The following is a 27,748-nucleotide window of genomic DNA, read 5'->3' on the forward strand; positions in this document are numbered from 1 at the left end:
AAGAATGGTGAAAAGATTATAGTGTCTGTACCTAAATGCTCCCTCTACATCAATACCTTCCTTCTAATTAAACATAAAAATAATATGAAATCATAAAGCAGAAAGACAACAAAGCTATACTTTTTCTAATGATTTTAACATTCAGTTATTTGAAAACTCTCCTCATTGTTTGATGCCCTTGTTTGGCTTTAAGCCCAGACCACAGGCGTCTGAGCCTCTGCTTGGGCCACTTTCTGTGTAACTCAGCACCGCACACGGCCGTTACTGAGTGCTCAGTATTGTTAGTGGTGGTGATTGTGTCTGTGAGTATCAGGATCGCTATGGCACTGTACATTTACTCGACTGGGTGAATGAATACAGCTTTGCTCTCTTGGGTCTTTTGCAGTTCACGATCAATCATCCATCCTCTGCTATTTACTTTAAATACGTGTCCCTGCTGTCTCCAAATCACCAACTTATCTGCCGGCTCCAGTTTTCATTTCCTTATAACTTAAACACCAGGCTCATGTTCTTTCTGTCTCTATTGCCTACTGTCATCCTCAAGCAACTTCAAGATATGATCTAACAATTCCAATACTCTTGCCTTGAGAATTCCATTTGTCCATGGGAGACTGGTGGGCTACAGTCCATGGAGTCACAAAAGAGTCAGACATGACTTAGCGATCAAAAAAACCACTCTTTAGATGTTAGGAACACACTCACTGCCTTTACTTTACAGAAATACCCTCCCCGTGCCCCTCCCCCAAGCCCAGTTTTTTTCCATATATGAGCATGACTACATCCTAAAAGTTTTGCACAGAGATCTAAGATCTAAACAACTTTCCTGACTGACATCTTTCTTGTTCTTCATGACACTCACAAACAACACTCTATATTCCAACCAGAATCTTATCCCATCACAATTCCAGCATTTTCTTTCTCTCTCTCATATCTTAAATTCATTATCCTGAAGTCTACTTTGTTAATTCCCAACTCTTTTTTGATCATCCTCTAGCCAACTTTTCTGTTTTATAGTAGAGAGTGCCTGGCAAGGAAAACAAAACAAGCTTGACAAGGTCCAACACATGATCATGTTCTCCAGCTTTAACCTAGTTTTCACTAACAGCTGGAAGCATTTTGGCTCAGCTGTGATGGAAGCTCCAAAGTATTCTAGAGGTGTGCTGTACTTGAGGGAAAAACTCCAAATCTGTAGTATGTGCCAATTTATGCTGTGTAAATATTCCTATAAGGCAGATTTCAAGCTACCAATGATTTTAACAATCAGCTGACAAAGTTCCTGAATTTTTAACAACTGACTTTTGTGAACTGGCCCTTACTGGTGGTTCGACTATCCTGAGTTAGTACTTTGTCCTTTGGTCATACATCAAAGCCATCAAATTACTGCCATGCCTTCATCTTCAACTAAACACTTCATTATTTATAGACTTAAAATTTCGTCCATTCATCTCAGGTAGGGGGAAAAGAAGTCTTTATTTCCAAAGTTAGCCCCTCTTGAACATCTCATTCTCACAAGTACTAACTTCTCCCTCTTCATGGTTTCTTCAAACACCATTAAGTATAATAAACATTTAAAACTACTTTAAAAAGTTTGTTACCCCCTCCAGTTCAGTTTATTTCCATTTTTGCCCTGTCAAGCTCTTGTATTCACTGTTTTCTACCTCGTAGTCCTTGCCCTCATTCAGAGAAGAGGAACATTTGGGCTCTTATCCCTAGCACTTTACGGAATCTGAACTCTCATAAATAACAGCAGTGTCTGTCTGCCTAGTCTGAGAAACCAAATACAACAATAACAGAAGCAGTACTATGTGGGTACAGAAGATGTATTTGAGCTGGGAAACTGGGAATAGGAGAGGGAGTGGGGGTCCATTACAAGGACAAAGAGAAGGATCGGCATGTAATAAACAAATGTGAAAGTACTCAGTTTATTAGGGAAACGGTATGTAATTTTACAGTTGTTGCAGTGTGGGACTTACAGGCGATTGTGGTAAGTGATGAGGCTACATGGTCAGGCTAAATCTATGCTGTTGGAAACAGCAGGTTTTGAGAGACATGTTCAAATTTACGTATTTTAGTAAGATAACTCTACAGGCATCGTGGAGCATGAATACAAGTTAGGAGAATATTGCAAAAAGTCTAGGCAAGAGATGATAAAAAGAGTTCTAGGCAATGCTGATTAAGATAAATAGGGATAAGAGAATTTGACAGACTTTGCAAATGTACTCTGCAGGGCTTGGGGACAAACTGGGTGAGAAGTTAAGGAAATTCCAAGGTTTCCAACATGCTGACTGGGTGGATGATGGTGCTACTAACTCATATATAGGGAGTTTAGGAAGCAGGGGACAGGTTTGGGGAATGACTGATATTGTATTCAAAAGCTCTAGTAGACACTGAGTTAAAACCAATCAACAGATATTTAGAAGTAGTGGTTAAGAATTCATTGGAGATCAGGACAAGAGATAAAGTTTCAATTAACTAAATCCCCATTGTGTGCCATGCACAATACTTACTATAGGATTTGATTATGTTTAGTTATCGAAACTAAACGATAGTTTCGTTAGTTGAAAACGTTAAACTGAAAAAAAGCCCAAGATTGGAATTAAAGAACATTACCAATTAAAAAAGGGTAGATAATGGTATACTAATGCATATACATGGAATCTAGAAAGATGGTACCAAAGAATTTATTTGCAGGGTAGCAATGGAAAAAGAAACATAGAGAACAGACCTACGGACATGGGGAGAGGGGAGGACAGGGTGAGATATATGGAGAGAGTAACATGGAAACTTACATTACCATATGTAAAATAGATAGCCAATGGGAATTTGCTGTGTGGCTCAGGAAACCCAAACGGGGGCTCTGTATCAACCTAGAGGGTAGGGAGATGGGAGGGAGGTTCAAGAGGGAGGGGATATATGTATACCTATGGCTGATTCATATTGAGGTTTGACAGAAAACAAAACAAAATTCTGTAAAGTATCTTTCAATTAAAAAATAAATTAACTTAAAAAAAAAGGGTAGATAATGTGACTGGAGGAAAACCTGGAGAAAATATTCTATAAAATGTCAAGGCAGACTTTTAAGAAGCAAGAAGTGGGAGCAGGCTGGCTAGAAAATGCCTAAACTGGGCTTACTTTTGAGCCTTACTGGGCTTGTCTTTCAACTTCTCTGTGACACGCCCAAGAATAAATAATATAAAGGAATATGCTAGTGCAAATATGGAAGAAAACATTACTTAAATGAAAAGAAATCAACAGACATTTAAAACAAAACCAAGGTGTAGAATATTTCAAAGTTCAGGTATGATGACAGAAAATAAGTCCTTAGTTTTGCTAAGTGGAAGATCACTAGGAACTGAAACGGTTGAGTTTAACCGATCTTCGTCCATCACCTGCTGTATTTCTGGCATTGCACAGCTGCACAGGAATGAAGAGGAGGAGTATCAAGGAATCCACTGCCCAGGAGAATGGTGGTGACAGAGTCAGTGTGGGAGATGCGGGACTGTGGTTTGACACTGATGAAGGGTTGAGAGAAGTCTTCTCTCGGTTATCCCTTCCAACTCTAGAAGAGAGAAAGACTGGGGGTTTTAAGGTTGTCCCGGGATTTGTTAATTGGCACACTGTTAGGCAAAGTTCCAACCAAGGGAAAGGGATAGATGAAGACTCCTTTAAAAAATGAAAGAGCAAGATATGTAGAAACATGAAGAGGTGGGATAAAGAGACCAGACCAAATGGCTAGCATTGAGAAGAACACTACTAAGACAAGAGGAAAGAAATATGATTAAAGGTCTGATAATACTGAAGTGTAGAATTTGAAGAATGTGAGTCTGATGTTTACTTTTTTTTCCCCACCGTAAAGTAAGAGACAAGTTTAGCTGATAGAAAAGGGGCCAAGGATAAGGAATGTAGGAAGGGCATGTGACTAGGGAAAAATAACTGCTGGTCACACATCAGCGGGTACTCAGCAGAGGTTGAACGTTACAGGTTTATTATAATGCATTAAGCACAATTACAGAAACACACATTAGGCATTGTAGAAGAATCAAAGGTGGTGCTTTACAAATTCTTGAAATTTAACATTCCAATAACAAAGCTCACAGCCTACGCTCTAAGCCTGCGTTTCCCCCATGTCCTCATTTCACTCTGTGTTACTCCCATCCTCACTGATGATGATGTTGGGTTGCTACATCATGTCCAGCTCTTTGTGAACCCATGGACTGCAGCATGCCAGGTTCCTCTGTCCTCCACTATCTTCCAGAGTCTGCTCAAATTCCTGTCCATTGAGTTGGTGATGCTCTCTAACCATCTCATCCTCTGCTACCCCCTTCTCCTTTTGCCTTCAATCTTTCCCAGGAACAGGGGCTTTTCTAGTGAGTCAGCTCTTTGCCTCAGGTGACCAGAATACTGAAGCTTCAGCTTCAGCACCAGTCCTTCCAATGAATACTCAGGGTTGATTTCCTTTAGGATTGACTGGTTTGGTCTCCTTGCAGTCCAAAGGACTCTCAAAAGTCTTCTCCAATACCACAATTCAAAAGCATTAATTCTTTAATGCTCAGCCTGTTATATGGTCCAACTCTCACATCTGTACAAGACTACTGGAAAAACTTTTATAGCTTTGCTTATATGGACTTTTGTTGGCAAAGTGATGTGTCTGCTTTTAAACATAGTGTCTAGGTTTGTCATAGCTTTTCTTCCAAGGAGCAAGAGTCTTTTAATTTCATGGCTGCAGTCACTGTCTGCAGTGATTTTGGAGCCCAAGAAAATAAAATCTGTCACTGTTTCCACTTTCCCACCTTCTATTTACCATAAAATGATGGGACTGGATGCCATGATCTTAGTTTTTGAAAGTTGAGTTTTAAGCCAGCTTTTTCACTCTCTTCTTTCACCCTCATCAAGAGACTCTTTAGTTCCTCTATACTTCCTGCAATTAGTGGTATTATCTGCATATTTGGGGTTGTTGGTATTTCTCCTGGCAATCTTGATTCCAGCTTGTGAGTCATACAGCCTGGCAGGATGTACCCTGCATATAAGTTAAATAAGCAGGTGACAATATACAGCTTAGTTGTACTCTTTTCCCAATTTTTAATCAGTCCATAGTTCCATGTACAGTTCTAACCGTTGCTTCTTGATCTGCATACAAGGTTTCTCAGGACACAGGTGTAAGGTGGTCTGGTATTCCCATTTCTCTAAGAATTTTCCACAGTTTGTTGTGATCCACACAATCAAGGACTTCAGAATAGTCAATGAAGCAGAACTAATGTTTTTCTGGAATTCCCTTGCTCTCTCCATGATCCATTGAATGTTGGCAACTTGATTTCTGGTTCTCTGCCTTTTCTAATGCCAGCTTGCACATATGGAATTTCTTGGTTTATGTACTGTTGAAGCCTAGCTTGAAGGATTTTGAGCATAACATTAATAGCATGTGAAATGACTGCAATTGTATGGTAGCTTGAATATTCTTTGGCATTGCCCTTCTTCGGGAATGGGATGAAAACTGACCTTTTCCAGTCCTGTGGCCACTGCTGAGTTTTCTAAATTTGCTGACATACTGAGTGCAGCACTTTAACAGCATCATCTTTTAGGATGTGAAATAGCTCAGCTGGAATTCTGTCATCTCCATTAACTTTATTTGCAGTCATGCTTCCTAAGGCCCACTTCACACTATAGGATATCTGGCTCTAGGTGAGTGACCAAACCATCATAATTATCTGGGTCATTAAGACATTTTGTATAGTTCTGTACATTCTTGCCACCTCTTCTTAATTTTCTTTTGCTTCTGTCCTTTATCATGCCCATCCTTGTTTGAAATGTTTTCTTGACATCTCCAATTTTTTCCGATCTCTTTCCAAAAGAGCTCTAATCTTTCCCGTTCTATTGTTTCCGTCTATTTCTTTGCACTTGTTCATTGAAGAAGGTCTTCTTATCTGTCTTTGCTATTCTTTGGAATCTGCATTCAACTGGGTATATCTTTCCCTGAAAACTAGTCTCAAAGACCTGAAATCACCTTCAACTTCATTTCTTTATCTCTAAATCCAACAACCACCAGTTGTTTTTGATGACATGTGTCACATTTTTATCTCCTCCATCCTTTCTCCACTGCTCTACCTCAGACTGGCAGCATTTTGTAAGGCCCGTTACTCTACTCTTTCAATATTGTTTCCCTATGTATCCATTTTATATACTATCATCCTAAAACAAAATTCTGTTCCACACAGATGATAATTCCAGATTTTTCAGCATTCAAAGCCCTGAACACATCATGGTCCATCTTTCTTTTTCCAGCTTTGCTGCCTTCTCTGCCTTCCAAAGCTATGTTCCAGCCACTAAGAATCTAATATTTTTTCCTCACACATTTCCTACAATCCCTCTTCTCTTTACTTTTGTCCAGGCTCTTCTCTACCTCCAGTCACCAGAATTTCCCCAGCATAATTAATCTTTTCCCTCCACCCCTCCCCCATATACTATACAAAATATCCATTAAGATGAAAATGCAGATGTAGAAGACAAGACCAGAGAGCTAGAAGATCAGAATCATAGAACTACACAAATCTCTTATTTGACAGATAATAAAAATTAAGGCCACATGTTTGTCTGGTTAAGCTAGACAGAAAATTCAAGAGATGTGACGACAATCCAAAAATCCTGAAATATTCTGACTCCTAGTATTTATGATTGGTGCCATGGTAGATGAATAGCAGAATACCTAGAGGTTCTCTTTGGCTTTATTAAAAAATGATTAGCTAAGTAGCTTAACATTTTATTTTAGCTAAGGAGTTTTCATCAACTGTGAAATTCAAAACTACCTTATATGCACTGAAATTCAGTTCACTAGAAACCAGGGAGGGGAACATTCTCTGTGTCACTGTAAAGCTGAAAATGTTCTTTTATTTTTTAGTGCTCTTTTAAAAAAATGAGCATCTATTTTTAATAGGGCAAAGTTCCTACCTGGAGTAAAATATTTGTATTTCTCTTGGGCTTAATCACTCTAGTAGATCCTTATTTTTCCTTACAGGAGTTTTCTCTGTTTCCTGTCCAGTTAGTGAGTTGAGGAATACAGTGCTAAACTGATCATCTGTTGTTTCTGCTCAGCCCCTCTTCTGCCAATTGTTCCCTGCATTTTCTTTGAACCATATCGCTCTTATTTTTCCATGTGGTTCAGGCGGGGCTCAGGGGGTTGAGTGAGTGAGCCGGGCCTGGTGGATAGAGCACTGTACCCCCGGGTCATAGCTGGTTCATGAATAAGACTATGTATCCAAGCTGAGCAAATCTACTTCAGTTAGTTACTTCCAGTACCTGTGCTTAACTGATGAGAGTTGTGCTCTTTTGTGCTTAACAGGGAGCTGTGAGGATACAAATCTGGAGCCTCACACAGCCTTCTTGCCAGACTCGTGGAACAAGGGTAAGCGGTGAATAGGGACAGGGTCCTGATGGTGTTATTTGAACCCTGGAGCCAAATGTGTCCCCCAGCAAATTATATCTGGACTTTTCAGATACATGATCCAGTAGTATTTTCCTTCAGTATGAGCCTAGTTAGGTTGGTACATATAATCAAAAGTATCTCCTGACAAAGCTAATTCAGGTATTTTTGATAAAAGTGCTTGCTACTTTATGATTAGAACCTGTTCTACAGTTCAGCTCAAATGTACAGTTCTTTGTGAAAAACATAAAAAATAAAAAGGTTGGCAGACTTGTAAGTTTCCAAGTAAGAATTAGAGGCCAATACTGTTATACTCAGCATAAGGGAAGTTAAAAGTAAAAATCATATTATCTGAATTAAAAATATAAATTTAAAAAATAATTTTATTTAGTTTCGGCTGCACTGAGTCTTTGCTGCTTAGTGCAAGCTTTCTCTAGTTTTGGTGAGCAGGGCTGCTCTTCGTTGCAGAGTGTGGGCTTCTCATGGTGGTGATGTCTCTTGTTGAGGAGTACACAGACTCTGTGTGTGGGGTTTAGTGGCTGTAGCACATGGGCTCAGTAGTTGTGGCTCGCAGGTTCTAGAGTTTCAGGATCAGCAGTTGGTGCAGGGGTTTGGTTGCTCCTCAGTATGTGGAATCTTCCTGGACCAGGGACTGAAGCCATGTCCCCTGAGTTGGCTGGCAGATTCTTATCCACTGTGCCACCGGGTAAGTCCCATAAATTTGTTTTAAAAAATGTTTCTCCTGCTGCCATGTAAAGGGGTGCCAAAAGATTTTTGTTTGAAACATATATGACAAAACTATGTGAAGATACAGATTACACAGATAAATAAATTTATTGTGGATAATGGTAGGCAGACTTCTTACTTTCAGAGAAGTGAATAAACAACATGGAAAGCAAGAAGTCTAGAATGAACTCTGTCGTATTGAATTACAGTTGAAGCACCAGTGTGCACTCATGGTTTTCTGCTTTTAAATTTTATTGGACTTTAGCTGATTTACAGTAGTGTTAGTTTCAAGTGTACCACAAAGTGATTCAGTTATACACATACATGTTTATTCTTTTACAGATTCTTTTCTCATATAAGTTATCACAGAATACTGAGTAGAGTTTTCTTGGTATATGGTAGGTCCTTGTTGATTATCTATCTTGTATATAGTAGCATGTATATGTTATTCTCAAGCTCTTGATTTATCCATCCCTTCCACATTCTCCCACTTTGGGAATCATAAGTTTGTTTTCAGTATCTGGCAATCTGTTTCTATTTTGAAAATAAGTTGATTTGTATCATTTAAAAAGTCAGATTCCACATATGGGTGATATCATATGATATTTTTCTTTGTCTGATTTATCATGTTAATCTCTAGATCCATTCATGTTGCCACAAATGTCATTATTTCACTCATTCTTTTTTTTTTTTTTTAATGCCTGAGTAATATACCGTTGGAGAAGGCAATGGCACCCCACTCCAGTACTCGTGCCTGGAAAATGCCATGGACGGAGGAGACTGGAAGGCTGCAGTCCATGGGGTCGCTGAGGGTCGGACACGACTGAGCGACTTCACTTTCACTTTTCACTTTCATGCATTGGAGAAGGAAATGGCAACCCACTCCAGTGTTCTTGCCTGGAGAATCCCAGGGACTGGGGAGACTGGTAGGCTGCCATCTGTGGGGTCGCACAGAGTCGGACACGACTGAAGTGACTTAGCAGCAGCAGCAGCAATATACCATTGTGAAAAACTGAAGGCAGGAGAAGGAGGGAACCACAGAGGATGAGAGGGCTGGATGGCATCACCAACTCAATGGACATGAGTTTGGGTAAACTCTGGGAGTTGGTGATGGACAGGGAGGCCTGGCATGCTATAGTCCATGGGGTCATAAAAAAGTCAGACATGACTGAGCGACTGAACTGAACATACCATTTATACACAGCACATCATCTTTATCCATTCATCTTTTGATGGACACTTAGGTTGCTTCCATGTCTTGGCTAATTGTAAACAGAGCTGCAGCGTGTACTCCTGGTTTTAATATGGATAGATAAAGATACAGATGTGTGTGGCTATGGGTATGTGTGTATGTATATATATGTATCTGTATCTGTTGGTTGAGATGGCTAGAAGTTAGGTCACACCAATGGGTTCTAAATACCACTCTCCACTAAAAGGAACCAAGGACCCGTATATAAATGGCTGTTATCAGGGTTAAGGCTGGGAAAATATGAGCTTCAAAATGCTCAAAGCATAACAGGGATATGTCAAAAGGACAAATGACCCAACTTGAAGGGGTTCTAACTGGACAAATCTGACATGATTTTATTTAAAAAACAAAACCTTTGGACAAAGTAGAATCCACAAGTACATCAGATATATATGAATGATTGGAGAAGAAAGAAAAACTCACCTAGTAAAGAATCAAGTAATAAGTAGAGAAGGAAAGATAGAAAATAGCCATTTGGCAACCAACACAGTGAAAAGATAATTCAGGAGAGAATTATCAATGGATACAAAAAGCAGAGGATTAAAGTATGATCTTTATGGCAGTGTTGAAGTATGTCTCACAAGCAGATAATTACAAAGGGAAAAACAATAATTTAACAGTGGAGAAACGTAACAAGCACCGCCTTAACTAAGTGACTGAAGTTAATGTAAGTAACACAAATAATAGACAATTACCACCACACACCTCCTGAAATGATCCACTGAGAAAAACCCAAAGTTACTTCTGGGGATTCCTGACAAATATATATAACCTGAATCTAATTGTGAGGAAACATCCACCAAGACCAAATTATGGGACACTGTACAAAATAACTGGCTTGTGGTCAACAAAACTCCAAGGTTAAAAAAGACAAAGGAACTGTTCCAGGTTAAAGGAGACAAAGGACTTGACAAATGAATGCAACGAGTGAATGGGGATTTTCTTTTGTTACAAAAGACACTGTAGGGACAACTGGTGGAATCAAAATAAGGTGTGCAGATCAGAAAACAGATTACATCAATATTAATTTTAAAATGTTGATCCTTATACTGTGAAAGATAGTCTCTTCGTTTTTAGGAAACAAAGTCCTTAAAAGAAAAAAAAGTATATAAAACATATTTGGAAACAGCAAAAGCAAAGCAGCCAACCTTTAGCACGCTACCCTGAGGAGCCCTGGGCATACTGTACTGACACAAAATGAAAACTATTTGTAATTTTAAATACAGACAAAAAGCCCAAAGAACTTGGAATTCAAAATAATAAAGGTCAATTGTCACTACAGTATAATCTATGGTAAGCAGGGGGAAAAAAAATCCCTCTTGAATACTTTTGCTTTGTTTCATGTAAGCCTTATGTTTTTGCTAGAAAGTCATCACTTGCCTATGGTTTTTTCTTCTCATAAACAACCGTATTTCGGAGGAATGCTTTTCCTTTCAGTGCTCAGGATGATGACTCCTTTCTCTTTGTGAAGAGAAAACAATAGGTGTTCTCACAACTTTTCCCTATCCCATCAAATTCTTTGAGGGTAGGAAAACACATATGTGGTATACATTAATCACATTAGCAGGAATTGCTTTCAACTTGATTACGTGCCTACATGTGTGCTAGCCAAACGCCCACTTTGGAGTGGTTGTTGGACAGTGGTTTGATATGCACAGCTCCTTCTCTTAACTCCTAGTGTTTCTCGGGATCTAAAATAACGCAGAGCTGCTGACCTGATATGGTGAGTTCTTCTATCCACACTGCTTGGCTCTGTGAAATCCTGAAGGGTGTCTTTGGTATAGAAAGTCCCCTAAATATGAATGAGTTCTGTTCTGTGAGTACGTGTGTAAGTCCAATTTGTTGTAAGTCCAATAAAGTTAGCCTAGGTACCCAAACTGACGTAATTGGCTATATAGTATTGTACTGTAATAGGTTTATAATACTTTTCACACAAATAATACATAAAAAAACAAACACAAACATTTTTGATCTCACACTGTAGTACCTTGAAAAGTACAGTAGTATGGTACAACAGCTGGCACTTCTTAGCAGTACCACCTACATCACCGCTGCTTTTATGCCAGCTTCTGGACATCCTGGACTTGAAATCAAGATACCGTATGACTGTACTCTACACAGTACTGTAAAGTACACAAGAGCACAGCCGCTTGTGGGCGACGCAAGCAGGTGACAATATACACCAGACACGTGAACTAACTTACATGACTGGACACGTGAACACATGTTTGTATCTTTGAAAGTTTGCAACTCGAAGGTTCATATGTCAGAGACTCACTGTACTTTAAAAAATCGTAAGAAAGTACAGCTCTTTCCTCATCTCTGCCTCTATCTAATGCTCTTTACTCGGATAACACACTTGCTAGGTACAATGTACCGCCTTCAGTATCAGTCCTTCCTTGGTGGCTTTTAGAGGATAGGGTCTCTGGTTAAGAGTACAGGAGGTGCTGGGGAAGGTGGGCAGTAGTGGGTGTGAGCTCACTCCTGCCCTGCAGTGTAGGGATGGCTGGCTAAGTGGGCACTGAGGAAGGAGAGAGGTCTTTTTGCTTTTAGGTAGGAAAGCTTACTAGTGGAGGTGGGTCATCGATTGTGCTTTTTAATCCTGTTTCACCAGATGTGCAGATAATAGAAATATGCTCCAGATTCTGACAACAGGAAGACTGGCAGAGTTTCTACCGTTATTAAAAAATTGTTTTCCTGTACCTTTGGGTATTTTAATGGGAAGTTCAAAGAAAACATCTGAGCTGCCAGTTAGATGCCATTTTAAAGGGAAGTCTTAAAGTTTGAAAGGCACATAGAGCAAAAAGGAAATAGAAATGTGAAGTATTCAAAAGCATACACACAAATGAAAAGAAAACTGGAGTAAAGATAGTCATATATAACATAACCAGGTAAAAGAGTATAAGATCTGCTGAAATAGTGCACTGAAGACCCAAGCAGAAGCAACATCATCATTCTCTCCACCCCAAGCAATTTTATTTAATTATCAAACGTCATAGCTATTGAATCTAAGAGATAGGCAAGTAATACAGATTAAACATTTTCTCTAAAAATATGACAGTTACTTAATATGAGAAGTAAGTGATTTCTACTTTAGAACAGAAATAGATTCAGGATGATTCTGTCTATACCATCCTCCAGGGAAGCCCAAGGATACTGGGGTGGGTAGCCTATCCCTTCTCCAGCAGATCTTGCACACCCAGGAATTGAACTGGAGTCTCCTGCCTTGCAGGTGGATTCTTTACCAGCTGAGCTACATGGGAAGTCCATACCATCCACACTTCACAAATTTACATTTTCTTAAAATTTAAATTAATGTTAAACATTGGATCAGTTTCATGTTTATTCAGAATTAAGGCCACTGCTAGTCAATGTAGGTACCTGCATATAAGCAAAAGGCATCCCTTCTGGGTAAATACTCCACAGACTTCACGACTGGAAACCAGCTATCTTCCGGTCTCCTGCTGACTCTGACTCAGGCATCTTTGTGCAGTGCACATACTACACAGATGTACGGAGGAGAACTCTCTCACATATGAACCCAAGGTTTCAAAAGTCAAGAAAGCTATCTCCTGGGTCAGTAGATTTAAAGTATTATTTTAAAGACTGAAAGCTTAAATTTTAACCTGTGCCTACATTTGTGACATTATTAAGAAACAAATATATTTATGCAGTCAAATCACAGCCACAAAATGATAAGGAAAACTCCCATGATGCCAGATACACAGATACCATAGATACAAGCCTAAGGACGGCAGTTTAGTCCATAGGCACAAGGCAAAGCTACACTTGTTTCCTGGAGCAGCGAGAGAGCAAGCCTAGGTACAACTAGAACAGCAAACAGAATCATAATACCTGGTCATAATTGGGTTTATTTGGCAATTTAGTAATTACTATAGTTATTTTATAGGTGAATTCATTATATGATAGATTTTATGATAAATGTAGGCTACTGCAGTATTCTTTTTGCAATAAATCACACTATTCCTCTATTTTTGAATGTCCGTTAATCTACATAGAATGCATCTTTACCTTACATCTTGAAGTGAAACAAATCACATAACTTCAAGGATTATACATATTTTTCTAAGAACATATAAAAATACTTTTGAATTATTACTTAAAAAAGGTTAATATGACCAATTGTGGGGCTCTCAAAAGGAACAGATTTTTGTTGTTAACTGTTACAAAGCACAAAGAAAGTGAAAAAATATATATATGTACTCACTGAATTGGCATTTGTCGGGTTTGGCCAAGGTCTACCACCACCTGGGCCCCTACAAGACAATATGATAAATGAAATTTTAACTCATGCTCTGAATGTTTCACAATAAGCAACAACATCATAAAATACTAACATTTATAAATTCAGTTACCATGCTGTTCTAGTTCAGCACTGCAATTACTCTTTATATTCTCACAGCTTTTTTAATTACTAAAATCCAAAAGCCTTATCATTCCCCAAACAGCTTTCTTTCCAAATCAAATTACTAGGTTCAGTTATTATAATAACCACTAAAAGTGGTAATCACCTATAGCAGTAAATATATATATACATATATTGAATCATTATAAGAATCTGCTTTTGGAGTAAAAATAACTAATTATGAGATAAATACAAACTATAAATGTGACATCAATATAAGTCCTTTCTGTATCATTCAAAATGAAATTGTAAAATAGAATTATATATAAAATTATTGCTTGTATTAAGCTACAAATAAATGTATATAAAAGTTCCCTCCTCTTCAAAAAATTTGCATAGAATATCACATTACTTTATACATCTATATGTCAATCTATCTTTCAGTGCTGACAATTTAGTTACTATTAAACAAGGGGATCACATTTCTTGTTTTCATAATTGTAGTTCAAGACGGTGGTCAGAGTAAATCTTGGGGGGAAAAAACAGGAGGTAAGCTATGCCAACATATGTCAATACATTGCTTCATGTTAGGGTGGAGAAGCATGCTCCCTATTCTATAGCTTAAAGACATAATGATTTTAAAACAAAATTAATGCCTAGTTAAATTAAAAAGTTCTCCTGTCCATATGCTTTTAGTATTAACTGCACCTGAATAAATACTGCCTGATGAGAAGGAGACTACTGTTAGCATGTCCTTTGTAATTAGGGTCACTCAAAACTCCTTTCCCTCTAATATCAATGAAAACACTGAGCTTTTTAATTAAAAAAAAAAAAAAAGTCCCCTGATTCTTACTCTATGGACCTTAAGCCTAAAATTCTAAATGTTAGATAGAAATTGTCCAAATTAGCTGTATTACCCATGTTTGGTTGGAATATTTAGAACTGTTTTGAGTATTATTTTGGGATTCCAAGGAATGCAAACAGCAGGGAAGGGCATGAGAAATTGTGTCCTTAGGCTCCATTAGGATGCCCAAGTACAATTTTACCCAATTCTGTTGGAGAAATAGAGGGGGAAATAAGATGTTGGAGTCAAAATACTGGTCAAAATATTATGCACAGCCAGAAGGTGAGGGACACATGTATTGTTTCTGGAAATAATTCCTCTCTAAGATGATGATGATGACTTTATAATTAGTTACTGGAGCACTTTAGAAAGGTGATTTTACATAGAGGATTCAATGTCTTAATGGGCAGAAACTGAGGTTAAGCACAGGATATATGTTGATCAAGTGAAATATTTGACTTGCTTGATGTTAAATAAAATACAGTGGAGAAATTAGGAAATACTTATCTTACAACAAGATAACAATATATATATCCAAATCATGGCCAAAAATTGTTTGCAATGATATGCAGATAATTTCATAATTCTGAAGTATTATGTTTAAACAAGGACTGTGTGAATAAGATATATTAAATATAATTTTTACTTAAAATTTGCTTAATGTTAATATGTTAAACTAAATATTAATTAAACAAATAAATAAAAATTAAATGATTACGCTAAATTTATTCTAAGAACCATAAAATACCTTTTATGCATTTCAACTGTTTGACAGATACTAATGTCTCAGCTCACCATGTATTTCATAATAAATTGCATTTTACTGTAATGGGTTAAGTATTCATTTGGATAAGCTAAATTTCCCCTATCATTACCACTGTGTTAGAAAACACTTTAAGTTTTGCAAATACTATCAAATAAAGTGAGGGTTATAGTAGTGAGTAGTTCTATTAGAACAACTTCTTAAGTGCAGTAAGTTTTCTCTACTTTTGAGGGCCATCAGTATTATCAAGAGAATAATCTACAAACTATAGGTATGATTTTGAATGTAAATTTCTACATAAGTATAGTTTGAAGTAGAATCAGTTAATCTCATTTAAAAATAAAGAGAAAAATGAAGTTTAAAAGAATGTTGTTTACTTAGGAAGTTTTCAAGGCTGGTCTTCCTTTGTTTTTTGTTTTAACTGATTCTAACTGAACTCTCCTCTCTTTACATTTCCTACTCATAAATACTACCTAGACCTCAAACCTAACGGACTCAGTTGTAGCTTGCTGCAATCTGCTTGTCCCAAATTACAATTCCTCTGCTATTCCCAAATAAACTCATCTTTTTAAGCTCGCAAAAAAAAAAAAGTCTTTAATTTTTGGTAGGGTGTATGGATATGATGAAGGCAACCATGACTACCAAAGAGAAAAAATATCTTTTCTTCCATAATTCAGTCATTTCATTTCAAGATAATAACTATGTAAACCTTCTAATTCTATAGGGTATGATCTAGAACCTAAAGGGTCTAGATCCTTTGAAATTATTTGTCCTTTTAGTTCCTATAAAATACCAAGGGACACAAAGTTGAATTAGAAATGTTTTAAAATGCTGAATCTTACATTCTTTTTAAATTTGTAAAAATGTACTTTATTTAAAAATACAGTTTTCTTTTAAAAATCTATGATGCATTTGAAAACATTTACATTGTGGTTACAGTTTGTAAATTCTACTTTAAGTTACTGAAATTGATATTGAATTTTAATTCTAAATATATAGTACTAGCTATAGAAACACTAAAAATAGGCTCTTATTTTAATTTTAGATGACACTGCATATGATTTACCCTGAGTTTAGAGCATGGAAATATAAAAATCATACCAAAATAACCATTTTCTTTGGAGATGACCAGTATGTTTTTTAACAACAAAATAATCAAAATTTTGTTCCAAATGGTTTGGTTTCAGTAAGAGAGAAAGCTGCAGTTAGAATATGGTATTTATTTACTTTCATGACCAGGGCTGGGTATTTTTTACTATCATTACATTTTGGTATCAAATAATGAAAAGTGACAAACTAAAGAAACCTCATCCAGCTATAGATCTCTGGTAGATCCCTCCTGATCCCAACACAAATGTCTAGACTATTAAAGACGTAGCCCAACGTGGTGCCTGTCGTTCAGTCGCTAAGGCATGCCCAGCTCTTTTGCCGCCCCCCAGACTGTAGCCCGCCAGACTGCTCTGTCCTTGGGATTTCTCAGGGAAGAATACTGGAGTGGGTTGTTATTTCCTTCTCCAGGGGATCTTCTTGACCCAGGGACTGAACCCGTGTCTTCTGCACTGGCAGGAGGCTTTTTTACCACTGAGCCACCAGGGAAGCCCTAGCCTAAGTAACACTAACTCTAATGCCCTTTCCTTTAATTTTTAATTTATCCAACATGTAAAATAATGACATGAAGAAAGTCATAATTTCAGTTAGAAATACTTACTTGCCATTACATAGTAAGATTTAATTTGTTTTAATGATAAGTATGGAGTGAATTTCAATAAAATTTATTGAGTACAATAATACAGTTTATTTATGTCTCTTTAAATTCACTTTTGCTTTATTGGGGCCAAAATCAATAAAACAATGAGTCTCTCTGTTTAGATCGTCCATATTTCAGAACTTTCTCTGTTAGAGGGAAATATTCATCATAAATATTTCCTTAAAGGAATCCTAATTTATAGAAAACTTAAAATTATATAAGACCCCAAATAACAGTCAATAGTAATTAATGGAATGTCAATCTTTAAAGCTTAAGATTTCTTTAAAAGCCGGAAATTATACATATAGTAACATAATATATAATAAAAATATTTTAAAATATCTGGATATATTAAAATGAGAAACCCAAACACCAACAGAAATAATCATTTGAAATTTTCAGCCATACTTTTAGTCTTCATAGTCTATGGAATTAAATACACCCATAAGTATGTTTAAATGTATGTGAGAAAGAAATTAGACAATTTTAAGCAGCTATCTGATTTCCAGTGGTCACATGAGAATGACTTTTCTTATACTAGCAAAACCAAGTTGATCTAAAGTCGACCACATCACTAATTATCATGATGAGTAATATACCAAATGATATTAGATACATTCTTAATATTTAATGAGAATTCTGGGTTGATCACAGCATTCAAAATGTATACTCCTTAACATCTATACATAGAATTCAAATTATCCTTTAGAAGCTATTTCACTTTAAAGTCAGAATCTTAGGTAAATTTTATATATATCTAAATCCTATTATTGAGAGTTTCAACTTTTGATATAAGCACAAAATATCACTCCTTTTTGTAGCAATCATTAATAAAGTTAAACCTTTGAGGAATTTAAGAAAAGACTTCATGTCTATCCATTTTTACTTTAAAAGTAAAAAGATGGGATAGGAAAATCTGACCTACTTTTTTCCCCCTTGTTCTGTCAGTTTTAAGCCTGGTTGGTATCCACCTATTAACCTATTTTCTATTTTAGGCAAAACTGCTTTCCATGAAAATGGTTCCAGAAACTTAAACAAATCCCTATGGACATCAAACAAAGCTTACCTCAGTATATATTCAATGCCATTAAATGATGGCAGAGTCGTGTAGTCTGATAGATAAGTAACCAAAACATGGACTAATGGGGAATATGGAAATAGATGAGACTACCCAAGCCATAAACAGAACTCTTTCATTATTTCTGATAAATTTTCTTTAGGCCACATCATGGAATTGATCTTCTAATGAATTAATGAAGGCCATTAACAAGTTCTGGGTGTATATGGAACTTTGAGGGCAAGTAAGACAATGGAAAAGAAATTAAAACTCCTTAACAAATTGCATTCTATTGATTGATCGAAGTAACTGCTCTCCTTGGTTTTGAAAGGCCTTTACAGTAAAAAACAAAAACAAACAAAGTCTATTAGTTTATTCCCTAAGTATATCTTGAATTTTCAAAAGAAATTATACTATGGAAAGTTCTTTAATAAAGAAGAAACTACTAGAAACTTCTTCCTGAGTTAACAGTGGTCCCAACAAAGCAAATATACATCCATCTTTAGGAAGGACATCTATAGGCATACGTATTTCTAAAAGTTTAAAACTCATAGGAATCATACTGTATCTGTTACAATGAACAATATTCACTTGTCTACTTCTGGAGGGTTAAGTCATGGTCTTGGTGTCATCTCTTCATATTTTTGTATGGACTGCATGAATACTATGTGCTTATTTACAAGAGATTCATTTTTATGATAAATAGAACATGAAAATCAGGCTAAAAGTTGGCATTTGAAATGGAAAAAAAAGGTTGCAAAGGAAGGCAGAAAAACAGAGAATATGTTGTGAAAACGAAGCAAACACCACAGTTCACATTTAGTTCATTTATACTGTCGTTTCATTTTACATTACAAAGAAATTTAGCTTAAATTGTGTTACAAATTGGTGTGACTTTAGAAGACAGAAAACAGAACAGTTTACAGGACAATATAGCATTTTGCTTACATGTTCATTCCAGGCATTCCGGGGCCACCTAAAGCATTCAGTGGGGGTCTCATTGCACCTCCATAGTTCTGTAATGATAACCAAGGGTCAGACTACCACAAAACAAAAAAACAAAACCAAAGAGGAGGGGGGAAAGAAAGAGAGCAGGTTAATGATTTCCCTACATAACTCCTGGTTGGATAAGGCCTGTGCAATTCATTCTCTGAAGGGTCCACTCTTGTACTTTTGCTTCTATTTAGCAGTTACATTGGTTTGTGTCTTTTTAAAACTATGTGAATATGTATGATCATTGGAGCATGTTAAATGATTAAGGTATATTTACAATTGTAATATTCAATTATCTTAATTTCTTGATATCTGTACAACAGTGAACTTTTTCAAGCAAGACATTTCATAAATCCCAAACTCTGTTTTTAAAGAAAAGACTAAGTCAATATGTTTGAAACTGTCAGAATCAGAACAATTATGTAGTCTGAAAACAAACAGGTGAATCTAATATAAGCAAGTTGAATGTGAACTTCTGTCTGCAAAATAATATATTCCAGAAAAAAATGTACTAGTATACAAATCCACAAAAATATATGAACACTAAAGTATACTTAAAATATGCACGTGTGAATTATGATTAGACAGACTTCTGTCAATATTTGAATGTTATGTGCATTCAAAAAATAAAAACATGTAATGTACATATCAGATTAGTTTCCATAAGGGCCAAAAGATTATTTTTAATATGATCATATTAATATATTTTAAACTATCAACTAGTATACTTCATGCTTGGCTTTCTGACATTACTATTCCTCCAACTTCTCTGACCATTCTTCAGTTTCCTTTGCTGATTACTTTTATTTTGCCAACTCTTTAAATATTGCTTTTCTCCGAGTTCTAGCCACAGCATCCTTCTAAATAAATATGCATTTATGGGTAAACTTATCTGCTACCATTAGTTCAACAATTATTTATATGTTAGGAATCTCAAATCCGTTTTGTCATGATGTCTCCCCTAAGCCCTTAGACAACTCACATGTTGAACTTCATATTGGTTGTTTCTATCTGGATACCATTTCACACTCAACACACCTAAAAGTCACCTCCATTTTCTCTTCTCACAGCTGCGTTCTTTATACTGCCTTCCTCAGTCAGTTCTGTGGCATCACCTTCTATACAGTAGTCTAGGCTAAGAACCTCTGGGAGCTCCTTGATGTTTCTTTCTTTTATTTCAATTTCCGTATCCAGTCAGTTACCAAGGTCTATTGATTCTACCTGTGAAATAGCTCTTGAAATACTGCTCCCTTCATATCACTCATCTCTGTCATTTACTGACACGACTGTACTCTCTTAGTTGGTCTCTCTGACTAAGCCTCTCCCCCTCCCAATCTATTCTCCATACTGACTCCAGAACTGTGCTTCTTAAACTCAGTCCTCTTTATGTTGCTTAAAAGCCATGATGACCCACACTGTCTATCAAATGAAGTCTTTCCTTCAGCAAGGCCCTATGATGTTATTCACAGACCAGCCTTAGCTGCCCTCATTTCCTATCATATTTACTTTCTTCCCTTACCCCCACCTCCACCCTCCAGATTACTGAATTTCCTGTGGTTTAGAAACACGCAGTGGACTTCTACACTCATGGTAACTCATCTGCTATGGCCTTCTGTGTAGTAGGTGCTAAGATGACAAGGAAATATTCAATGAGAGGAGGTCTGTTAACTCCAGGGAGTAAGCCAGTTTGTAAATAAACCTACCTAGTTACATGTTGTTCTCATTATTAAGACATCATATTTAAATGTCTCAAATGAGGTGCTATGGAACAGGAGAATGGTATCTATCCATAGCTGAGAGAGCTATTTCTCTTAACCTCTGGGTCATACATGGGGATGGCAGCAGCAGTATTAGCCAGGAGTCTCTGAGAAGAAAATCCGTCACTGGGAACAAAATCCCCATGACAGACTATAACAGAAATTCTTCATAAAATAAACTCCCCTCATTTTTGACCCTAGAAGGTCTATGTTTTGTTTTATTGACGGATACATTTGTTTTGTTCATAGCTCTGGACATAGATAGTGGTTTGAAAATCTGTTTCCCCTGCCCCATTTCCTCTGCTCCCCTTTCTATACGTGTGTTTACTGGTCAGATTCTCCCAATGATCCATTCAACCTTAACTTTCCTATCTACAAAGTGATAACATCAACTCTCTTATAAGCTTATTGGAGGAAAAATGAAATCGTACACAACACCTATTATAGTGCTTGATGTATTAAAGGCAAGATACCTGGTGCTCAAAAACTGCAGTTGCTAACTGCTTACACTGTTAATAAGGGACCAACTTAAATGAGTCTTCTCATTTTCCCTTGGGCCCTCAATCCTAACAAAATTACATGCTTTTGACGTAATGACTCCCTGCCAGAGAAGGTATATTTCTTTTTTTGACTTTTTTCCTACTGTTTAATAGTTTTTCTTTATGTATCTGCATCTCATGCTAAACAATAAGTACCTGAAGGTAGAATCTGTTCTACTTATCTGTGTAGATCCAATGCTCATGTATCACAGTTCATAAGTGTTACAGGATGTCCGTAAGAAATTACCCAATACATATTTTGAGAAACTTATAATATTTTAATTTTGCAAATAATCTGAAGCAAACAGAAAACAGGAAGATAAGAAAGAATAACAACAGTCTTTCTAATGGGTAACAAAGGCAGAATGGGAAGAGCTAATTTGGAATCACTGAATTTTAAAGCTGATGGCAGCTATACAATTCCATCTGGTTTAATCTCTCTCCCAATGCAATGGTCCTGACAAAGGACTGTTCAGACTCTGCCTGGAAAGTTTACAAAGAGTGTTTCCATGATTGGGCAGTTAAATTTCTAGAAAGTTATTATACTGAACTAAATTCCACTTCCCATCTTAGATGTGAAAATACAGAATTAGTTTACTTCCTCTTAACATCTTAGCATTTCTTCACCCTAAGTATTTGACTTGGAAGCCATGATATGTTCCTGTTTGCATATAACTCACTTTTCCTCCAGATTTCTAAAAGAACTAGAACTAGTTGGAGAGTCTTGAAGTTTTCTGTTAATCACATGTATCTGCTGAGCCTAAGAACGCAGACAAGCTAACAATATATTATTACAAGAGCCACACAGAAAAATGACTTCAAATATGATATTAGGGAAGACATTTTTCTAGATTGAATAAGTAATTCTGCTTTTCCATTGAAAGGATACTGATATCAGTCTAAAAATCATGTATTACCACTGAACTTTGATTTAAAATAAATTAAGGGGTGGTAGAAATATACCAGGATTTGGAGCAAAGTTTTATTTCTTCCTCCATGTAGTAGGTTTTAATCATATATTTACTATATTCTAGTGTGCATTTTGCCTTCAGCAGCAGAATATATATATATTTCTTTTAGGAATTCAATTATTTTAATAGATAACTACTGTCCCTCTTCACCACATTGGTATTAAGCTGAAAAACCTGGAAATAATATCTGTGATACAAAGGAGATATGTATTTTGTTTGTGCATAAAACTAGAAACAATATTCCAGAGATGCTTCTATAATTCAGCTATAAAAAAGCAGAAGCATTCTGTTCTTGGGTAGTATCTGTATTATTAAATATCTGTCATGAGAGTCTTTTTTTTCTCTTTTAAGAAACACAGCTAACTTTGCATTACAGATCTCACAGTTTATAATCCATATGTTACATATACCAGGTGTTATAAGTAAATATAAGAATCTCTCAATTCAAATGATTTTTCTTCATGTTTAAACTACTGTATCATTCATATGAATATGATTCCTGTTTTCATTTAAGTACATGATATGTATAAACAATTTCATTTAATCTTTTATACTTAAATACAGTGTTACATAAGTTGTTACAGGCATTTCTGGTTTCTGAGGTAAATTCATACCAGAACACTTTACTTCCCCCAAATTATAAAGAAATAGATAGCAAAGATATTAATCCAAATGGAAGAAATAAACTACTCTCTTTAGGTTTGAAAATGCAAAGAAAGAATTCATGCTTTATGATAAACTGAGTAAAACTCTTCAGTAACAGAAATAGATGGGGAAACAGTGGAAACAGTGTCAGACTTTATTTTTCTGGGCTCCAAAATCACTGCAGATGGTGACTGCAGCCATGAAATTAAAAGACACTTACTCCTTGGAAGAAAAGTTATGACCAACCTAGATAGCATATTGAAAAGCAGAGACATTACTTTGCCAACAAAGGTTCATCTAGTCAAGGCTATGGTTTTTCCAGTGGTCATGTATGGATGTGAGAGTTGGACTGTGAAGAAAGCTGAGTGCTGAAGAATTGATGCTTTTGAACTGTAGTGTTGGAGAAGACTCTTGGGAGTCCCTTGGACTGCAAGGAGATCCAACCAGTCCATTCTGAAGGAGATCAGCCCTGGGATTTCTTTGGAAGGAATGATGCTAAAGCTGAAACTCCAGTACTTTACTTTGGCCACCTCATGCGAAGAGTTGACTCATTGGAAAAGACTCTGATGCTGGGAGGGATTGGGGGCAAGAGGAGAAGGGGACGACAGAGGATGAGATGGCTGGATGGCATCACTGACTCGATGGACGTGAGTCTGGGTGAACTCCAGGAGTTGGTGATGGACAGGGAGGCCTGGCATGCTGCGATTCATGGGGTCACAAAGAGTCGGACATGACTGAGCGACTGATCTGATCTGATCTGAAGAGACTACTCACCAGAAGTGTTTTCTTACTTTCTGTTGTAATTTACTTAAAACACAAAACACATAAATTTTTGGCTCGACATTTTAAAATATAAAGACCAGTATGCTTTTTTACTTTTGCATTTTCAAATGAGATCTAAGTATTCATATGTTCAATAGCTTAGGTAAGCATCAGTATATCTTTCAAATACTGAAAAACTTACTCAAATCAGACTCTAATTTTTAAAAGTGTTGAAAATATTGGTCTGGAATGACAAAAACTCAAAGAGCAGCTAGCCAAAAAAAAGTGACCTGAATGAAGAATAACTAAATTATAGACATCAACTTTTGACATATATTCAAAATGTATCTATTATGAAAATCTGTTGAGAAAAAAAAATTCTTCAAGTTGTATATAGCTCTAAAACTAGTTGGCATAGTTTATTAAAGACTAAAACGAAGATCATGGCATCTGGTCCCATCACTTCATGGCAAATAGATGGGGACACAGTGGAAACAGTGGCTGACTTTATTTTTCTGGGCTCCAAAATCACTGTAGATGGTGACTGCAGCCATGAAATTAAAAAACAGTTATTCCTTGGAAGACAAGTTATGCCCAACCTAGACAGCATATTAAAAAGCAGAGACATCACTTTGCCAACAAAGGTCCATCTAGTCAAGGCTATGGTTTTTCCAGTGGTCATGTATGGATGTGAGAGTTGGACTGTGAAGAAGGCTGAGCACTGAAACATTGATGCTTTTGAACTGGGTGTTGGAGAAGACTCTTGGGAGTCCCTTGGACGGCAAGGAGATCCAACCGGTCCATCCTAAAGGAGGTCAGTCCTGGGTGTTCATTGGAAGGACTGAAGTTGAAGCTGAAACTCCAATGGTTTGGCCACCTGATGTGAAGAGCTGACTCATTTGAAAAGACCCTGATGCTGGGAAAGATTGAGGGCAGGAGGAGAAGGGGATAACAGAGGATGAGATGGCTGGATGGCGTCACTGACTCGATGGACATGAGTTTGGGTAGGCTCTGGGAGTCGGTGATGGACAGGGAGGCCTGGCGTGCTGCGGTTCATGGGGTCGCAAAGAGTCAGACACGACTTATGCAACTGAACTGAAAAGTATAGTCAGTCAGTGAACTATTCTACAGATCTTATAAATTCTAATTGCCATTAACAGATTAATGATGGTTGGCCCCATAAATCACCATCCCTAATATGAGCAGAAATAGCAAAAAATAATTTAAATATCTAGATTAGAGTTTCATAAGATCTTAAGAAAATATATAGGAAATAAATTATCCTAAATAATTTTTTTTATTTTGACAATCTCACAAATATTTACATAATAGGTACCTCTGAAAAATTTGTGCTTCATGTTCCAATACAATTTATATAGTTGATCCTTGAACAACATGGGGTTGAACTGTGCTAGTCCATTTATAAGTGGACTTTTTTCAGTAAATACATTATTGGAACATTTTTGTGGATTTGCAACAATTTGTAAAAACTTGCAGATGAAACACATAGTCTAGAAAGAGCAAGAAAATTAAGAAAAAGGTATGTCATGAATGCATAAACTATATGTAGACATAAGTCTAGACTCAGGCATAAGCAGAGTGATTTTTAATATAAAATGAATGTCTTAGTTTTCTTACTGTTTTATAATTTTGCTTTCAAACACCTACATTACTCCATAGTATATGCTTCTCTCTCTCTCCCCCTTAATTAGAGAAACCATGTTATCAGCCTACCATCACATGTAAGCAGTTTAAAAAATTTTGACAATATTTAAATACTGTATTCTGAATATGCCTGTAATACTATATGCCATGAAAATGTTATAATGATTCATTCATTAGTGTATAGGCTAGGCTATGATGAAGCAAGTGTTGATTATTACACTAGGTTACCATAAAGCTATCATAGTGCTGCTTCTTCATTATCAATGCATGAAGTGTTATACCTGTAAATAAATAGGAATATATTCGCCTTTTCTTTTAATTTTTGACATCTAGTGTTTTAAATATATGTAATATATACAGTGTTTCATATCATTTAAGACAATATATATATTTTTAATCTTAGACAAATCTTGTTAGCAGGTATATACATATTTTAAGACAATATTGACATAGATACTGACAGATAATTCATCTTATAAACTAGATGATGTAAACTTATGGTATTGATAAATATAGTACTGTACTGTAATTGTATTTTCTTATAATTTTCTTAATAACATTTCCTTTTCTCTATATTACTTTATCGTAAGGATACAGTATATAATACATATAATACATTTATAAAATATGTGTTAATTGTTTATGTTATCAGTAAGGTCTCTGGTTAACAGTAGGCTGTTAAGTTTTAGGGAATCAAAAGTTATACATGGGTTTTCAATTGTGCAGTGGTTTGGTGCCCGTAACTCCCACATTTTCAAGGGTCAACTGTGTATTACATGTTGATTAGGAACTCTTAGATATAAGTCACATTTACCTGGGTAAATGTGGTTAGAGTCTTAAAAATCTGTTTTGGGCACACAACAAAATACTTAACATTTTTAAAGTATATACATGAAATAAGCTCCTAAAACCATCATTTATATAGACTGTTCTTGGAGAGAATAAGAAAAGTAAATGATCCTTTTAACCAGTGGTATGATACACTGACCTCTGACCTATGAGGGAGAAATGTACAACTCTGAATTGTGGATTCGCTTCTTTGAAATATAACATTACAAAATTAAATTCTACCTCAGGCAGTTTTCCCAAGAGAGACAAAGAGAGGTTTTAGCTAAAATAAGTGACAGCCTGGAGCAGCATACTAAAAAAATGTCATCAACAGCTGAATAGGTTCAATCTTGGTGTATCCTCCTGGGAAACTGATAGAGAAGTAGGCTAATAACATCTAGTGTATACTGTTGTATTACACTTTTTCAGCGAGACCCATTTTAATGTTTGTTTCTAAATGGTTTTCTATTGTTTTCATACTCGAAATATGGTACTATATCATGGTCAGTGGCATTAAAGACTTAAGAGAAATATATTTTATGCCACTTATTCTGTTTAATTCAATTAGATTTTAAATTATCTTAGTTCTCCTTTATAATAATTACTATAATTATTCATATATCCTCAATATAAAAAAGGGTAACAGTTACCTTTTTTAGTAATAATTACTATAATGGATTTCTACACAATGTATTTTCTAGAATGTACCAAGGGCAAATGTGGCTTGATGTTACATCTATTTGGACATGTCATAGACAACATATCCTCAAGAGCTTAAAAACTATGTCATATTAAGTCTTTTATTTATATATGTATATATATATATATTAGAAACCAGCAGATAATACAGTTTATTTGTGTAAGATGAAGGCAGAAACTCAGCCTCTGGCTTCCTGCACTTTTTACCTGTGGTCCTAAGGGCACCATTCCTCTTGGAGGAGTCATTCTCTGCATTGGCCCACCCATATTTGGATGACCTAAAAAGAGAAAAAAGTGTGACAATATTAGCAATGTAATGAGCATGAGTGCTAAATCAGAAGCTACAGCCTCCTTTCTGCCTGGTGCTACACCTTATTTACTAAGGGACTAAATTATTGACATCACCTCTACTTGGCTTCCACAGCCATTCTTCTACCTCTTACCACAGGGCTGTCCCTGCCCCCACTCTCCATTAATGTCTTGAAAGTGAAATCTTCCTCTTCTGTGTTGAATTATAATACATCTGTCATAACATTTGCTCCCCTTCTTTTAGAACAGTGAACAGAGCCATCCATGTTTGTGGTACCTAAACAGGTCAGTGGACGGACCCAATTATTGGGTTTGTTAAACTATCAAGGAAGTCACTTGCTGCTTAGCATCATCTTTCCTCCTGCTTATCTTTTTGGTGGACAGACCCCTCTATCTGAAAAAGGCAGAGAA

General features: G+C 36.3%; 1 protein-coding gene and 1 long non-coding RNA gene across 43 annotated transcripts in view; one reads left to right on the forward strand and one right to left on the reverse strand.

Annotated features, from left to right (window-relative positions):
• LOC147369883 (uncharacterized) overlaps positions 1-27,748 on the forward strand; it is a 192,638-nt gene that overhangs the window by 66,438 nt on the left and 98,452 nt on the right. For 5 of the 6 annotated variants that reach the window (XR_015168044.1, XR_015168047.1, XR_015168048.1 and 2 more), the window contains one exon: positions 7,334-7,396. The exons of the other annotated variant lie outside the window; for it this stretch is intronic. This is a non-coding gene — a long non-coding RNA (uncharacterized LOC147369883). The remainder of the gene's footprint in view (positions 1-7,333; positions 7,397-27,748) is intronic. 6 annotated transcript variants of the gene reach the window in all.
• Positions 1-27,748, reverse strand: part of SSBP2 (single stranded DNA binding protein 2) — a 311,630-nt gene that overhangs the window by 27,009 nt on the left and 256,873 nt on the right. For 20 of the 37 annotated variants that reach the window (XR_015168031.1, XR_015168029.1, XR_015168027.1 and 17 more), the window contains 3 exons: positions 27,236-27,306; positions 19,118-19,185; positions 13,621-13,669 (listed from right to left, as the gene is read on the reverse strand). Coding sequence is in view for 18 of the 37 variants with exons in the window: in XM_086412832.1 (XP_086268958.1) it covers positions 13,621-13,669; positions 19,118-19,185; positions 27,236-27,306 (188 nt within the window). In the remaining 19 variants the exon portion in view is untranslated. Of the gene's footprint in view, positions 1-13,620; positions 13,670-19,117; positions 19,210-27,235; positions 27,307-27,748 lie in introns of all 37 variants that reach the window. The other 17 variants (XR_015168030.1, XR_015168028.1, XR_015168037.1 and 14 more) reach the window with 1 other exon arrangement.

The sequence above is a fragment of the Bos grunniens genome, chromosome 7 (assembly GCF_055505025.1).
Source record: "Bos grunniens cultivar Pamir isolate PY7600 chromosome 7, Bosgru_T2T1.0, whole genome shotgun sequence".
NCBI classification, from domain to species: Eukaryota; Metazoa; Chordata; class Mammalia; order Artiodactyla; family Bovidae; genus Bos; species Bos grunniens.